Here is a 17,408-nt window from a genome sequence, read left to right on the forward strand (position 1 = left end):
TGGCAGCCACCATCTACTTCCCATCTAGGTCAACTGACTAGTTGAGTGTGTAATTGACCACTTAAGTTACTTTTTATTTCCAAAATAAAAGCATATTTTGTGATCCTATTCTAGTAAGTAGTTTATCCATAGGGCACTTGTACTCGTGTTTGTGGCAAGAAAGCTATGAAATCAATGAACTGTGTCTAATAAAGGACTGGATAATAAATTATGGTACTTGTTCATGTAGTGAAATGATATATAGCTGGACCCACTGAGTAGATATATGGGTAAGGAAAGTCTAGAAGTGTTGTAGTTCTCATTTGTTTGGAATAGAAACAATAATATCAATACTTAACATAATTAAAAATGTATCTGAAACCAGTATCATGAAGCTTAATGAATAAAGGCCACAAGAGCTCCCATGAAAGCAGCACCTAACATGACAGTACCATACTACACAGCTCTCTTAAAGTGCAGGTTACTGGAAGAGAAAAAAAACTACCAAAAAAATTAGAGTGAAAATAATAAGTATAAGCATTACTTTCATTATGACAGTTAATTCAGAAACCTCAAGAATCAAATGAAAAGCTTTGTACAGAAATCAAAAGGCTTCATGTATTCAAACTATCAACTACAAAAAGGAAGGATGGGATATCTAATATAAAATAACCACCAGTTGGCCTCATGTCTGTAACCCTAGCTACTCAAGAGGCTGAGATCTGAGGATCATGGTTTGAAGCCAGCCTGGGCAGGAAAGTTTATGAGACTCATATCTAATTACCTACTGAGACACTAGAAGTAGAACTGTGGCTCAAGTGGCAGAGCAAGCTTGCCCTGAACAAATAAACTCAGGGACAGTGCCCAGGTTCAGAGTTCAAGCTCCAGGCCTGACACAAAAAACTCCACAAGTAACTTACTCATAAATACTGAAATTAGTGCAGTTAAAAAAAAAAATCAAACAACTAGTGGAACTTTGTCTCTACACTTACAGATAACGTTTTTAAGACACATATCAAAAGCCACTTAAAGCTTTATAAATCAAGAGTATGAAGCAGAATTTTAGATTTTTCATGTCAACAAACTATTCAAGAGACATACAATAAATGGAAATATCTGTCTCCTATACTAAGGACTCTTACAAATTAAAAGGAAATAGAACAATAAAGAGTTCTCAGCAAATAACACAGACATAGCAAAAAGATATGTTAGGCTTAATTCATAGAAGAAATGCAAATTAAGACTAAAAGGAGCTGGATGCTGGTGGTTCATGCCTGTAATCCTAGCTACTCAGGAAGTAGAGATCTGAGAATTGTGGTTCAAAGCCAGCTTGGGCAGAAAAGTCTGAGATTCTTATTCCAATTAACCACCAGAAAACTGGAAGTGACGCTGTGGCTCAAAGTGATAGAGCATTAGCCTAGTGAAAGAAATAAGGGACAGCACTTAGGGCCTGAGTTCTAGCCCCATGGCCAATGCCATGGTAGCTGAGGATACTGCAAAAGGAAGTAATTCACCTTACACTCCTGGACTGTGGGCTGCAGATGTTTTCAGGAAGACCTGTGCAACCTGAGGGCCCTTCTAGCTCTAAAGTCAATAAAAGCAGTAGTGTACCTATTTAGCAAGATCAAGGTCCTGAGTTCAAAACCCTAATATTGGCCCCCCCAAAAAAAATTATTTCTAAGAATAGAGATTTTCCACCGAATGGTACTGTAAAAGACAGACAGCTTTTTTGTTCTTTCTTTTCCACAAAAACTTTAAGACTCTGGATGTATTTTGGAAGGTTTCCTTCTACACAGAAGGGACCAAAGTAATGTTGGCCCAGTTTTGGCTTAAAAAGGTCAGGGTTTCCAATGGGTCTTCTTGGGAAAGTTCACATGCATTGTCACGAATGCTTGCCTACTGGAACAGATCCATTAGTCAGCTGCCTCCAACCTCCCACTGTGTTTATTTGGTTGGAGTATTTGTTACAACTAAGTCACATGGGTCTGTTTTATGGACTTTATTTGTAAGAAACACATAAATAATCAATGTGAAAAAGAATCAAGGTTTGAAGTAAGAGATCAGTCTTTACACAGTGTCTTCTGGAGAGTGTCCCCATCTACATTTCATTTTCTCAAACGCTTATAGTCCATGAGCAGCACAATTAGCCTGTTACGCAGGGTTCGGATCTTGCTTGAATAGTGCTGTTGAAACAGGCTCTTCAGCTTCTGCCTTAACAAATCCAAAGATGGGAGATGGTCGCAGTCTGGTATATTCAACATGGTGTGGAAAAACTCCTCCCACATCTCCAGATGAGGAAGCCTGAAGAGACAAAGCATCAACAGTGGATAAAACACAGACTTCAAAACACACAATATGCTCACACATTGACTCCTGAGAGCCTGGATGGTATAAGAGGACAATTCCCACATAAATACCATTTACTGACTGAGAATGCAAGTACTGTCAGGTACAGTGGCTCAAGCCCATAATCCTAGCAACTTGGGAGCAGAGATTGAGGAATCATGGCTTGTGAACAGCCCAGACAAAAAAGAAGTTTATGAGACTCCATGTTAGCCAATGGCTAGGCACAGTAATGCATACCTGTTACCCCAAACTATGAGGGAAGCCCAGCCTTTGCAAGGTGCAGTGGCCTGAGTCTGTCATTTCCAGTGATGACATGGGGAAGCCTAAGGAGAAGGATCCAAGCATATGAAGTGAGACCTATCTCAGAAATAACCAATGCACAAAGGGGGCTGGAAGTATGACAAGAGGTAGAGTGCCTGCCTAGCAAGCACAATTCCCTGAGTTTTTCCAGTAATCTCCCCTTCAAAAAAGAAAAAAAAATGGAAGCACTGAACCCATCATAAACAAGAAAAACAAAAGATCCAACCAAATTTCTAAACACATTCGGTTTGAGAAACATGGTTGAAAAGCTATCTGCTTTTGGCTGGTTGTAAATAGTACGGAATAGTCAGATACTCATAATGCAGCCCTATTGCAAGAGCTTATTTGTGCTCAAGCCAGGACCAAGCAGACAGCTGATAGGCTGCACTGCCCTGAGTGTGCTCAGTCTTTAGAGTTCCAGACACTGCAAACTTCATGTCTTGGTGAGAAGCCCCTATGAAGAAAACACCACACTGAAATTGGACTCCAGAGCTTGGTCACCGGACCTTTAGAGGGGAGCTTCAGTCTTTCCCTTCACTTGCCAGAGCTGGAAGCCTTCTGAACAACCATCTTGTCCTCCCATTATGAGCACAAGAAAGAATGCAGGAAGAATGCTCAATCTGATGATTCATTATACAGAATAAAACATAGCTGTTTTAGTCTTCCTGAAGAGATTGAACCTAATCTATGAATACCACATGACATTTCATAAAATTATTACCAACTACTTTTTTGTTCTTCAGTTTTGGAAGACGGTGGGCAGAGTGAGGAGAATCCAAGTGTTAAGTTTTGGTTTTTAAAGAATATCAACATGTAAACTTCCAGTAAGCTGTGTGTATGAGAGTACTTTTCTGTATGAATTTTTATTTCTCAAAAACGTTAAGAGAAGGTGGGGCTCTCAAGGCAGCTCAGTGGCAGAGTGCTTGCCTCACACGCATGAGGGAGGTCCTGGGGTTCGATTACACAGCACCACATAAATAGAAAAAGCCGGAAGTGGCACTGTGGCTCAAGTGGTAGAGTGTTAGCCTTGAACTGAAGAGTTGAGGGACAGCACCCAGGCCCAGAGTTCAAGCCCCAAACCAACAAAAAAAACAAAACAAACAAAAAAAGCATTAAGAGAAGGAAGTATAAGTCATATAAGGAACATACATGTACCTAACCTTACACAGCACCGGTAGTACATTCACAAGGTGCAACTCTGGAAGAGCCATTCACATTGACAGGATGAGATCCAGACCATTCTTGAAATTTTGTAGATCAGAACAAACTGTTAGTGAACTAAACTCAGATAAGGATGGGACTTAAATTTTGTCCTATAATAGAAAGCTGTGTCCTCCTACTATATAACTTTCAAAGCACCTTCATAATTTCCTTTGCTTCGTTCTTATAAGAAACATCTGAGAAGAATCTGCATTATTCCCATTACAGAGGCAAGAAAACACGTGGGAAAATCCTGAGGCTCAGTGACATTAGGTGAGTCTTCCCACCCATGGGTAGAGAGAAACACTGGAGTTCACAGTATCCAACCATGTAGCTGGCAATTTTCAGTGATGCCATGTAGCACTGGTTGCTCCTGGCCCTTTTCATCTGGTGCTGCGGATGGAACTCAGGGCCTTTTGAAACTGAGCTACTCTACTGAGCAGCCCTTGGCTGCGCTATTTTTACATGTGGAGAAACAGCAGTGGTGGCGCCATGCGATCTGAGCATTGCCTGTGTCAGTACTGAGCTGTCACCACAATGCCTAAGACAGGTTTTCCATACAGCGACAGAACTCCTTTTTCTGCCAGACAAAACTCACCACCATTCTGCTATATCTATTGTTTTCACTGTCACCCTATTGCCAATCCCCACCTTCTAAAAAGACCTTCAGGCTTCCAGACACCTCCTACATTTTTCACTCTCATGTAAGTGCCAAAGAGCATGCAGTATACTGTTGCGGCAACGCCAAAGTAATCAATCTGTAGAGAAAACACAGGTGCATGTCACTCAATAGTAATTTGCACACGAGCCTATAAATATGTAACTTTTAACTTGGACACTGTTATATAACCATCGGGCTTTAAAGATTTCTCTGAAAGCTACTGAGATGCCTCACTGCTTGTCTAGGCCCTGCCTGAAGCTTCCATGGGAGAGCAACACCCTTGCCTCCCGAGGTGGCCCCTTAGAAAGCTCTGTGCTTCTTGACCTAGTTAGTGTTCTTCCCAAGTCTTTTATTCTGTTGCATGCAGCAACTACAACAGTAGAATCGCTTTGTTTGGGAGCTCCAACTCCCTCCACTGTGATTCTGGTGGTTATATGATGTTTATAACTGAAAAGAACCCTCCATTGTGGCCCAAGTTTGTAAGACAACACACTGTCTGTCCCCCTCCATGCCTGAGGAAATGCTAGATTAGCATTTGTGCAGTTGGGGGTCTTATTGGCAGTAGAATAGAAATCAGACTCGCACCCTGGCCCATTTTAACTATAGCTCCTGAAAAGTGAGTTTATACCCACCTGGAAACTGGGTAGAGATTTTGTTAACCTAGTTTCAAACTTTACTTTTGTCCTAGTTAGTATTCTCTTTACTTGATAACTAACTTTGATGGAAATTGTGACGTATTTCTTTAGGATAATATCGATGCAATCTTTTGGATAAGGTATTCTGGGAGGATATCTGGTAGCTGTATCTTGTAACAGTCAGGTTCACTTACTTACCTATGAAAATAGCCAGGTGTGTGCAACACTGGCTCAATTCTGCCCACAGTCAATAGGCTGGGGTGTCCAGCTAATTCTGGCCCAAAAAGGAAACCAAGCTGCTTTCATCTACAACTGAAGCTGGATCCTGGTAGCATGACTTCCTTTTGAAAGGTCACAAATCTGCTTTTTCCTAGGGTCAAACTTTGACAATGCATTTGCTTCCCTTTGCTGATGATAGACTTGAGAAAGGTATATTGCTCAGGAGTAATTCTATCTTCCCCCTCAGCCATAAGTTTGACTTTTCTTTCACCCACTAGTTCAAACTAAGTAGAATCCCAAATTCATTTTGAAAATCTGATAAGAGAGAGAGGAAAAAGTTTTCAAAGCTCTTGTTTTACTCCCATACCTGGTAGTTCCATGGTTTGCTACTGAGCATTTCTGTACACTGAAAACCAGAAGTTTCACACTTGGCTGTAAATGTAGTTCCTTTTGGAAAAAGTCTCATATCGATACTCTGACCCAGGTCAATCAGTGCCAAGCCAGCAGCTAAATCATCATCATCATCCTGTTTCAAAAATCTAGATTCAACAAAAACAAGGGTCAAGATGCATGAGCACAAACAGCAAGCGGCTGCTAGAGAAGGGTGAAGGAGGCCTGTTACAGAGCACTTGCCTGTTTCCCAGGATGAAATTGTCTGGTTTAACGTCTCCATGAATGATCTCACAGCTGTGAACTTGTTCAATCATGTGGAGCATTTTGATAGCGAAAGAGATGACGATAGCCTGCGGCATCACTTTTTCAGGGGTATTTTTATAGAGGTTAATGGCATTCTAGAAACAATGCAAGTGACACCCTGAGTTGGTTGTGGAGGATACATGAAATTTCTAGTCAAAAAGGCTTTGCCTCACCCTTCTGTCCAGCAAAAGTTCCAACCACAAAAGACAGGTGCAAGTCATAAAGCAGAAATGCACTTCAAATTCATGACCATATCATGGAAACAAAACACTTACTAATAATGTTCCATAGCTGTAGAGCTCTCCTACTAATATGCTGCCATTTTGGAATAAGTGGGCAGAATAGAACTTGATAAACATGTACTCCATGGTTGGCTTGAGTCTCTCCATTAGCTGGGTCCCAATGTAGAATTCCCAGGGGTTGGCAGGCTTCTGGACCTGTAATACAAATCAGATCCATGACATTCATATCCCATTTCACATTCTGGATAGGATACCCAGAAAGCAAGCTCCATTCCAATAAAGGACATGGTATAAAGAGAGATGATAATCTATGAACTGCTTTACAATATGGGGCTTACTACTACAGGATAATTTTAGTGGCAAGGCAGTTCTGAGTCTTCACAGGATAGTTCTTATGTAATCATTCACTACAGATCTCAATGAAAACACAGTTTTAAGGAAAAAAAGGAGGCAAAGAACTTTTGTTATAAAATTCACTTCTATATTGCTTAAACAAGAACTCCCTGAGATCATTTACCTTTAAAATACATTTCTGCTTATTTTTCACCTCATTCACATCTCCAAGGGTAGCTTCATAGACCTGGGCAAAAGCTCCTTCTCCAATAAGGCAATTGACATACACCAACGAAGGACCTTGGAAAAAAAGTGTTAAAATGAGAAAAGGCCCGAATCATTAGTGACTACACAATAAAGAATTTGTACAATTTTTCTTGGTTTTCAACTGCTCTGATGAATAAAAATAAATAGGGAAAGGTCTAGAAAAAAGTGAAAGAAAGACCTGGCATCAAAGAGGCTTCTTAACAAGTCCCTGGCACAGAGGTGTGATGTTGGCTCAGGACATTGAGCTGCATGGCCTTGGGCATGTGTCTCCCTCTCACCAAGGTTTTCCCATTTTAGAAAGGGTACTCGTGCTTCCTGCTTTGTGTGACTTTCGAGATGTTGGTAAGAACATGTAAAAATCTTTTGTAAAGAGCTAATAAACAAAGTTTGGGACAATGTATGTGTTTTTACAACAGAATAAAAAGGACAAAGTTCTACATACTATACAGCCAGTTGCCCTACAATTAACTTTTTGTTTTGAGGGTGTGTGTGTGTGTGCGTGCGTGCGTGTGTGTGTGCGTGTGCGTGTGTGTGTGTGTGTGTGCACGCGCCTATCCTGTGGCTTGAACTTAGGGCTTATGCACTGTCTCAGAGCTTTTTTTTTTTTGCTCATGACTAGTGCTCTATCACTTGAGCCACAGCTCCACTTCTGACTTTTTTGGTAGTTAACTGGAGATAAGAGTCTCCCTGGCTTTCTTGCTTGGGCTGGCTTGGAACCACAACCTTCATATCTCAGCTTCCTGAGTAGCTAGGATTACAGGCATGAACCACTGCAGTCTAGCCTGTTAACTCTACATAATTATGGCAGGCTTGTCACAAATAAAGATCCATTGTATGTTCCTATTAACTAAATGCCACACTTTCTTCAGATTTCATTAGTTTCTCCATGTGTTACAGGATATATTACTTTTAGCATCTTCTATATTCATGTTATCAAAGAATTCAAAATTATGTTCTCTATTAATTCTTACCTAATTGGAACTCAGTTTTAGGCTTGATGGTTGGAAGTTTATACTGGTGCTCAAAAGTATTTGGATATGAACTCACTGGTTTAGAAAGTCCAGATAAAAGTTTAAGAATCAAGTCATTATCCCATGGGTTTTCAACTGTAAACTCTAAGAGAAACAGGAACAAAAAAAGGAACAAATTATTCTAATGAAATTTTAGAGAAAGCAAGTTGAGACATTAATAAGTTTTCAAAAGCTTTGATCTTAATAGAATATTAATTCAATAATAAACTTTTTTCAAATGTCAGAACTGATATTTCAGTGTATTTATTGCCATTTTAAATTCATAAGTTTGGCCAATATTCATTTGTTGACAAAGGGAATCAATTGGCTACATCTTTCTCAATTTATGGAGTTACTGGATCACAACTTTAATGATGACAACGGTGTCTAAAGACACACTTGGACATTAGTTACTTCTAATGGCTCAGACACACATATTCTTTAACTGTTTCTCCACTTATAACCACATGCATGAGTATGAATATTAGGAATCAATCCCAAGGCCTCTCACATACTAGGCTAGAGCAACTCCTCTACACTCTAGCCTTTGCAAACTATTTCTACTAACTATGCACAACTTGCGCAGAGGAGATGGGCTTTGGGTCCACAAAAAACAAAAACAAAAACACTTTTTAAAGGGAAGACAAAGCCTTCTCTCCAAGAGTGTTATGAAATTTCTGAAAGTCTTACCCACTAGGGGGTTATCATTTCCTTAGAATTAAGTATGTATAGAACAGTGTTCAGATCATTTCACATTTATTAAGGAACCAATGTTCACTTAGTTTTTCCAATGATCCCACGAGGTAGATACTAGCATTACTTCTGCTTCACACAAACGATAGACGAACATAGAGAACTGAAACAATCTTAGTTAAGGTCACATGACTACTTAGGTGGGAGTGCTAGCATTAGAACCCAATTTAGAATCTAGGTAGTCTATTTGCAGTCTGTGCTCTCAACCACAAATGCAATGGTGACTTGTCTGTAAAATGAGGGGAAATAGTATTATAGGCCCTTTGGTTCTAGTTCCCTCTTTTCTTTTTGGTGGGTCGTGGGGCTCGAACTCTGGGCCTGGGGCTGTCTCTCAGCTCTTCAGCTCAGGGCAAGTGCTCTACCACGTGAGTCACAGTGCCACTTCCATTTTTCTGGTGGTTTAATGGAGATAAGAGTCTCATGGACTTTCCCGGGCTGGCTTTGAACTGTGATCCTCAGATTTCAGTCTCCTCAGTACCTAGGATTACAGGTGTGAGCCACCAGTGCCCAGCTAATTCCCTCTTTTAACAATAGTTGTCTTGCTATCATTTAAGATTAAAACAGATTGACCTGCCCTTCAAACTAAGATGCAGGCATGAGTTCTGTTCTGAGCATGTATTCTACTCAGTGATGTGCAAGTCCTCGTTCTGATGTTTTTCACAGAAGAGCTTTTCCCACACTGTTCTTTTTTTGTTTGTTTTTGGTCGGTTGTGGGGCTTGAACTCTGGGCTTGGACACTGTACCCGAGCTCTTCAGATAAAAGTGAGTGCTCTACTGTTTGAGCCACCGACTTCCGGTTTTCTAGTGACTTACTGGAGATAAGAGTCTCACAGACTTTCCTGCCTGGGCTGGCTTTGAACTGCGATCCTCAGATCTAAGCATCCTGAGTAACTAGGATTATAGGGATGAGCCACCGGCACCTGGTCCATGCTACTGTTCTTATAGCAAGACTATAATTGAACATCTGTGCATACTTGCAGCATTGACATTCCCAAGTGAACTAATCTGTGTCCATTGTGCTTGAAGTGCAGGGCTGGCATCTGATGGGTGCTCCATGATGTCAAGGTCACTGCCTCTATGTTTTCTAGCCTCAAGGACCCCCACTGCCTTATGTGTGAGCACATCACCCATAGCAGTTTGGCGAGGCTGACGTACAGATGCTGAAGTCATGTCAGGCAGGAATGTTTGTACTGGACTTTTGTCTTGAATTACACTAGATATGTGACAAGTGTAAGAGACAAAGAAAGGTGATTAGAAGCCTATTTGATTTGATCACATGAAAGTTTCACAAAACAATTATCTGTTAGTTACCATTCTAGGAATGCCATTTCAAAAGTGCCTCACAGGCTGTTGATTAAATCATTTTTAGACTAATACATAAAATTAGTATATGAATAGAAATAAAAATTAAAGACATATAATGTCTTAAACAAGTGAGGTGATACACAGGGTATTAGTGGTAGAAAATTGAGAGGAATGATTTTTTCCCTCAAGTTCCATCTAAGAATGCTACTGTAATCAGGTCTAACTTCATTTTAAGAAGATTTCTTACATGATATTGAGAGAAAAATAAAATATCAACCATAATTCAATATCTTAATTCATTTCTATAAACACATATGCATATGTACATGTGTGTGCATGGTAGTACATGTATGCAAAGTTATTCCTCATTCATCAATTTCACAGTGGTGAATTCACCTACATGCTAACATTAATGCATAACTACAAGATGAATACTCATGTGATTTTGCATTTCTTATTTTCAGATTTTCAGAGAGCAATAACAAATTTGAGTAAACCAACATACATATTCCCAGTATCAAGTGAAAACCAGGTTAGGCTCTGACTCACTGCTTTACTTTCATACTGTCTTTTTTGGGGTATAGGATCATATGGTTTTGTATTCTTGTGTTTTTTTGTTGTTCATTTCATTATTAAAATGTCTTCAATTTGTTGTAATATTGAAGGGCAGTCTGATACACCTAAGTGCAGGAAGGCTGTAAAGTGCCTTGTAGAGAAAATATAGGTATTAGTTAACCTTCACTCAGCAGGAAGTACAGTCTCATTGGATGTGAATTCAGTGCTAACAAATCAGCCACATGTTATATAAGATGTCTTAAAAGAAACTAACCTTGCTTTTTCCCTAGAACAGTGGTTCAGTATAGAGAACAGACATATGGAGAACCACAAAGAAGAGACTTTTGATTGTGTATCTCCACTTACATATGCCCTTGCATCAACATATACACATCCACAAATATATAAATGCTTATTTTCACATGAGTAAATCTATATATGTAATTTAATATGCTGCTAGTTTTACTTCTTGTCACATTTCCATTACTGTAAATTTCTTTAAATTTCTTTTGGAATAGTTTTAAAGAAATGTTGTAAGGATGATAGAAAATTCCTATCAATTTCCTTTAATGTTATCAGCTCCTATTAGAAGGTACTTCTGTGAAAACTAACAAAAAAAGACTTGTACTTTGCTACTCAATTCTAACTGTCATTTGGATGTTGTCAGGTCTTCTACTATTGTCCATCTTCTATTCCAAGATCCAGTCCTAGATATGATGTTGTAGTTAGCTGGACTGTTTTTTTCTCTCCTTACTCTCCAGTGACAATTCTGGCAAGGCTTTTCTTCCCAGGACCTTAACAGAACTGGGTTTCTGATATTTTTCTCATATCTACACTGTGATGACTGGTGTTTGGGAAGACTATCAGAGCAGCACAGTGTTCTCCTTCTGTGGCATCAACATGTATCACCATGATTTATCATTGGTGATGTTAACCTGTCTGTCAGGTTTCTTATACTACTTCCAAGGATTTTAATAACTTATTCACTATTTAAATAGATATTAAAGGTATTTATACACAATGAAAAAGGGCTTCCAAACCCTTACACATTGCTTTCTAATGATATGAGTATCCAAATTATTGTTGGTGCACAAATAATAAACTTTCTCCATAAGAATGAATTTTAAGCTCTTTTCTTCTGAATATCTAAAAAGATAGAATATCACTGTGTCACCTACCTATTGCTTATGGTAAAAAATAACCCTCACAGCCAGGCATTGGTAGCTCATGCCTACAATCCTAGTAACTGAGGAGGCTGAGAATGGGAGAATTGTAATTTAAGGCCAGCCTGGACAGAAAAGCTTGCAAGATTCTACCTCAACCCACAGCTGGCTGTAGTCGTACACATCTTCATCCTATGTGGGAGCCTGAGGTTGGGAGGATGGTAGGACCAGGGCAGTTCAGACAAGAAAACTCCACAAGACTCCATTTCCATGGAGGAAAGTGGATGCAGTGGCATATGCCTATAATCCCAGCAACTATGAAAAGACTAAAGTATGTAGACTGAGGCTCAGCAGTCTGCGTGCCTGAGTGGGAAACAAGACCTTGTCCTAAAAATAACCAGTGGGAAACAAGGCAAGAGGCATGATAAGTCTTGTTTCCTTACAGTTTAACTGGTACAGAGGGAAGGGAAGTATCAAAGAAAATAGACCCTTGGCAGTGTGCATCTCACTGGATTTTTGTTCTCTTTCTTTTAAGTTAAATTTTTCCCCCCACCCACCTCTGGTGCCATCCTGGGGCTTGAACTTAGAGCTTGGGCAATCCTGAGCTTCTTTGCTCAAGGCTAATGCTCTACCACTAGAGCCACAGCTCCACTTCTGGTTTTCTGGTGGTTTAACGGAGATAAGAGTCTCAAAGACTTTCTTGCCTGGGCTGGCTTCCAACTGTGACCCTCATATCTTAGCCTCTTGAGTAGCTAGGATTATAGGCATAAGACACTGTCACCTGGCTTCTTTTAACTATGGTTTAAAGTACTCTTGTGAATCAAAAACTTGCCTGGACTTAGGAAAACTCCAGGTAGCAGTACAGAACAACACCATGCTTTGCAATCTCTTGTTGGCACAAGCCTCTCACCAGAAAAATGAAGAGAAAACACGTAGAAAATGGCCAACTTAGTGATAATAAAATTAATGCAAAACTGATCTTGCCCGTCACTTGAAAATCATATCAGTGGTTTTTTGTTTTTTTTTTTTGGTAACATAGCTTAGCATGGTGGAAAAAACAAGGTTTCTGAAGAAAAAAAAATGGGTTCAAATTCCAGTTCCATAAACCATAAGGCCTATGACTTTAGGTCAATAATTTATTCCTCTTGGAAGTGATTTGCTCATCTATAACAGAGGAGAATAATTCCTACAACTCTGTTATTGTAAGGATGAACTACAGGGCACAGTACATGAAAAGCATATGCACCTTGTCTAGAATATAAGTACTTAAGAAAGCAGCTACTAGCTGGGCGCTGGTGGCTCACGCCTGTAATCCTAGCTCCTCAGGAGGCTGAGAACTGAGGATCGCGGTTCAAAGCCAGCCCGGGCAGGAAAGACCGTGAGACTCCTATCTCCAATAAACCACCAGAAAACGGGAAGTGGCGCTGTAGCTCAAGTGGTAGGGCGCTCGCTTTGAGCTGAAGAGCTGAGGGACAGCACCCAGGCCCAGAGTTCAAGCCCCACGACTGACAAAAAAAAAAAAAAGAAAAAAAAGAAAGCAGCTACTTTTACTATTGATTACATGGAATGGTCTATCAAATATGGAAGAAGTTTACTCCTGCAAAGTATTGCACCTTGCACCAACACTGAAGGAGGCTTAAGCACTCTATCTTCTTCTCTTAAAAGAAAGTTACTAATTTTTTTTAATGACAATGGGTATAAAGGGGCGATTATGTGTTGGCACAGCTCTGCAATGGTCTTTGTCTGCTAAGAGGATTTGCAGTTTTAATCTTGAAATTGAATGGAAGTCAGTTTCGTTAAATGTTCTCACAAGAATTCTGTTATCCCAGCTGCTTTGATCACTGTCCTGCTATACCCAGTGCTCAGGCTCATCACTATGGTCACATTCATAGACACAATTCTCACTTAAAAGGTACCAGTCAAGAAAAATTCCATGAGCCCTTGAGGGTTTAGATTAGGTGTTCAATTACATCTTAAAATGCAAAGCTACAATGAAATGGAGAACATACTATACCCGAATTTTCTGTCTTTAGGAGGCTGTACCCTCTTTTCTTCATGAGAGTTTAAAGTTGCACATGTACCCTGTGTTGTCACCATATTTTCTGGAACATACAAAAAAAATAGAGATAGACACATTATGTGCACATATGTGTATACACACATTTGATATTTACAAAGTCTGGGATTCCTTTTTTATGCTGACTTGGACAATAGTTTCAAAATTGTATTCTATGATAAAAATTGCTATATAAAAAACAATTTATATCTATTTTTCCTATGAACTTGCAGAAAATTACTGTGCTATTGGTCTTTACCAAACATACTAAAAATTCAAGCACAACAGTTTGAGACCTTTGAAAATTTTTCTTTTTTTTTTTTTTGGGTCCGGTTGTGGGGCCTGAACTCTGGGCCTGGGCACTGTCCCTCAGCTCTTCAGCTCAAGGCTAGCACTCTACCACTTGAGCCACAGTGCCACTTCCGGCTTTTTTCTTTTTGCTTATGTGGTGCTGAGGAATCGAACCAAGGGCCTCAGGCATGGAAGCCAAGAACCATGTCTCCTAAAAACAGCCTAATGTCACAAATGAGATGGATAATTACTGCCAGTTAGGATGTGATTCTTTCCTTTATCTCTAACATTAATTCACCTAAACGGATTCAATCAATGTTCAATGGCTGATTTTAGAATTTGCTCTTTGATTTCAAATGGAGAGGGTTGTGTGACTTTTCATATAACAAATGGGATTTCTCTTTCCATTCTTATTAGGTGACTCCTGAGATAGAATTTGAACAAATTAGAAAACACTATTTGAAATGACAACTATATCTTCGCCTAATAGCCACAAAAATACTGTATTGCTTGGCAGAAAAAAAAGTGTAAAGTAGTACCTTCATATTAATGACTGCTTATTTTGCCCTGTATAAGGAATGTACAAAAAAGGATATTCTAAATACATTATTTCCATTCATTTAGCACAATTAAATCCTTTGGTTTCACTTCGGCATGGAAAAAAGTTGCTGTAAGATTGAAAAATGGGGAATAAAATCACTGAAAAAACCTATTGGGCTCCGTTTTCTCTGGCCTGGAGGCAGCTCTTTTGCCATACCTCACCCCTGAAAACGTATGCCTGCTCCAAGTTTGCCTCTACTCCCTCCTTGGTGAGGAGTACCTGTCAGCTGCTGAGCTGACCACTATCTGCCGTGGTACTGAACCAATCACAGACACTGACAGATGAGAGCCATAGCAGCTTAGCAGGCCCATGTCCCCTGACCTCACGTCCCCAGCTACAGCTTCCAAACCAGCACCCTCAAGGGACATCAACACAGCAGCCAAGTTCATGGGGGCTGAAGCCTCCAGTTGAGGTGGCTGGTGAAACTGGTATGCCTGCCACTCCTATCTGTCACCCCCCTCTTGGTAAGTCAGTCTGTCCACAGTGGCCTGCCACTCTCTGGACTTTTTTGTCTTAAGGATCATAGGGATTATATACAGAGAGTCAAAATGCTCACATATACTAGTAATAGGAATTTCTCTGTATGTGTGAGATTGGCAGTGTTTCAGAGCCTCATCATTGGTTATGCCAGGAATCCTTCTCTGAAGCAGCAGTTCTTCTCCTACGCCATTCTGGGCTTTGCCCTCTTGGATCCCACGTGGCCTTTCTCATCATCTTCACCATGTGAAGGAGCTGTCTCTACCTTCCATACTTTTTGCTCCCATGTCTTGTTTGTCCTGTATGTTCCTTTTCCTGTACCTCCTCAGGAAGTCTGGGGAAAGTGGTTGGCTCAGGGTTTGACAGAGGAAAGACAAATAAATACTGTATTAATAAGAAAAAAAATCTATTGGTAGTGTAGGCACTGGTGGCTCATGCCTGTAATCCTAGCCACTCAGGAGGCTGAGATACGAGGATTCTGGTTTGAAGCCAGCCCTAGGAGTAAAGCTCATAGGATGCTCACCTCCAGTTAACTACCAAAAAGAGGGAAAGAGAGCCATAGCTCAAGTGTAGAGAACTAACCTTTAGGAAAAAAGCTCAGGGACAGAGACCAAGTCCCGAGGTCAAGCCCTAGGACCAGTACACACACATACACACAAATAGCTATTGCTAATATATGTGAGCATTTTGACTCTCTGTATATAGTCCCTATGATCCTTAAGACAAGAGTCTAGAGAGTGGCAGGCCACTGTGGACAGGATGACTTACCAAGAGGTCCCTAGAGGGACCTCTTGACTTACCAAGAGGCATGGGGGATTAGGGGTGGAGGTGGCAGGCACACCAGTTTCAAAATCCAAAGAGGACATGAACAGTAACAGTGCTTTCCGAGCATAGGGATTTTTATGTCCTTCAGCTTAACAAACTTTACTGAATCAACTTTTAGTTGATTAAGATGGTTTAAATGTGGTTATTACTTATCATAGCTGCCTTTAACCTAAAACTATGTATTCTCATCTGTAGTAGGCAGGACAGACATATTAGACTTCTACCAAGTAATGCTAATACTCTATGTAACCAAGCATTAGACTGCAGTAAATCTTATTAGTCAGTCTCTCACTGAAAAGGTACTTGACTTCTCAATGCTATAACATTAGCTTCTGTTTATAGAGCCAGAGCGGCAAATTAAGAACAGTCAGTTGACGTTTTGAAAGACTCTTATAGTTTCCTGAATGGAAAGCTTTTATTTTATTTTTTAAAATTCAAGTAGCAAGCTTGTGATAGCATTTAGCAATAGCCCATGTTTCAACTAAATTCCCTTCTGCAGATTTAAAGAGATGTAAATATTGACTCCCCCCAAAGAAAAATATAAATGAACACACTAGATTAGTAATCTTAGAAAAGAGCATGATTCCTTAGTCAAAACTTTTGTCTACAGGTTCTTAACTCCACCGAAGTATGCTTGCATCTGACAAGTGAAATTCTTTGGTCACTACTATTTGAGTTATATACCTAGCCCTTTTTGCTTTTGCTGTTTTGCTAATATGGTCTCACATTTTGCTGGTGCTGGCCTCAACTGTGATCCTCCTTTTTACATTCCCATTTTGCTGTGATGGCAGGCACTGGTCATTGTGCTTAGCTTTTAATTGGTTGAGATGGAAGTCTTTCAAACTTTTTGTCCAGGCTAGGCTTAAACAGCAATACTCCTAATCTCAGCCTCTGAAATATCGAGGCTTACCGGTATGAGCCGCTGTACTCAGCTGATAGAATATATTTTATAGTTGGCTAATTAATAGCTAATAATTAACTGTGCTCAATGTAATAATTTTAAAGCTTAATTCATAAGTATAAAGATTTTTTATATAAGAGGTTTTATATCTGGGTGGGGTGGAAATAAAAGCTATAAGTCTGGTTACTCTTTAAAAATATGACTTTATTACTCTCTAAAAATGACTTTCTTTGTATAGTATACTTGGTCCAAAATAATAAAATTTAGACACATAACTTTGTGTTTGTCTATTTGCCTTTAAACACTTCTATAATTTTTTCTTTCTATTGACATAGGGTCTTGCTACATAGCTCAGGCTAGCTTTGATCTTCTTGCCAATTTCTTGAATGCTAGGATTATAGGCATGTACAACTACATTTTGCTTGATATTTTTCTCTTTCTACCTGTTCATTAAGTTGTGAATATACACAGACTTTATGAAGTCTACCAAAGGGGAAAAATACAACTGACAAATTTTATACTTAATTTTAATTTTCAAACTATTTATAGAATTTTTAAGTAGAAAAGCTTAATATTAAATAAACTGAAGTTCA

General features: G+C 39.6%; 1 protein-coding gene across 2 annotated transcripts in view; it reads right to left on the reverse strand.

The window, feature by feature from the left end:
• Positions 1–1,967: 1,967 nt before the first annotated feature.
• LOC138821168 (mitotic checkpoint serine/threonine-protein kinase BUB1-like) overlaps positions 1,968–17,408 on the reverse strand; it is a 47,525-nt gene continuing 32,084 nt past the window's right edge. For both annotated transcript variants that reach the window (XM_070013251.1, XM_070013250.1), the window contains 9 exons: positions 13,679–13,766; positions 9,616–9,854; positions 7,850–7,993; positions 6,796–6,911; positions 6,312–6,473; positions 5,974–6,131; positions 5,708–5,879; positions 4,477–4,583; positions 1,968–2,280 (listed from right to left, as the gene is read on the reverse strand). In XM_070013251.1, the coding sequence (XP_069869352.1) occupies positions 2,085–2,280; positions 4,477–4,583; positions 5,708–5,879; positions 5,974–6,131; positions 6,312–6,473; positions 6,796–6,911; positions 7,850–7,993; positions 9,616–9,854; positions 13,679–13,766 (1,382 nt within the window). In that variant the 3' untranslated portion in view covers positions 1,968–2,084. The remainder of the gene's footprint in view (positions 2,281–4,476; positions 4,584–5,707; positions 5,880–5,973; positions 6,132–6,311; positions 6,474–6,795; positions 6,912–7,849; positions 7,994–9,615; positions 9,855–13,678; positions 13,767–17,408) is intronic.

Source organism: Dipodomys merriami, unplaced genomic scaffold (genome assembly GCF_024711535.1).
Source record: "Dipodomys merriami isolate MVZ:Mamm:240054 unplaced genomic scaffold, mDipMer1.0.p SCAF_90, whole genome shotgun sequence".
NCBI lineage: Eukaryota > Metazoa > Chordata > Mammalia > Rodentia > Heteromyidae > Dipodomys > Dipodomys merriami.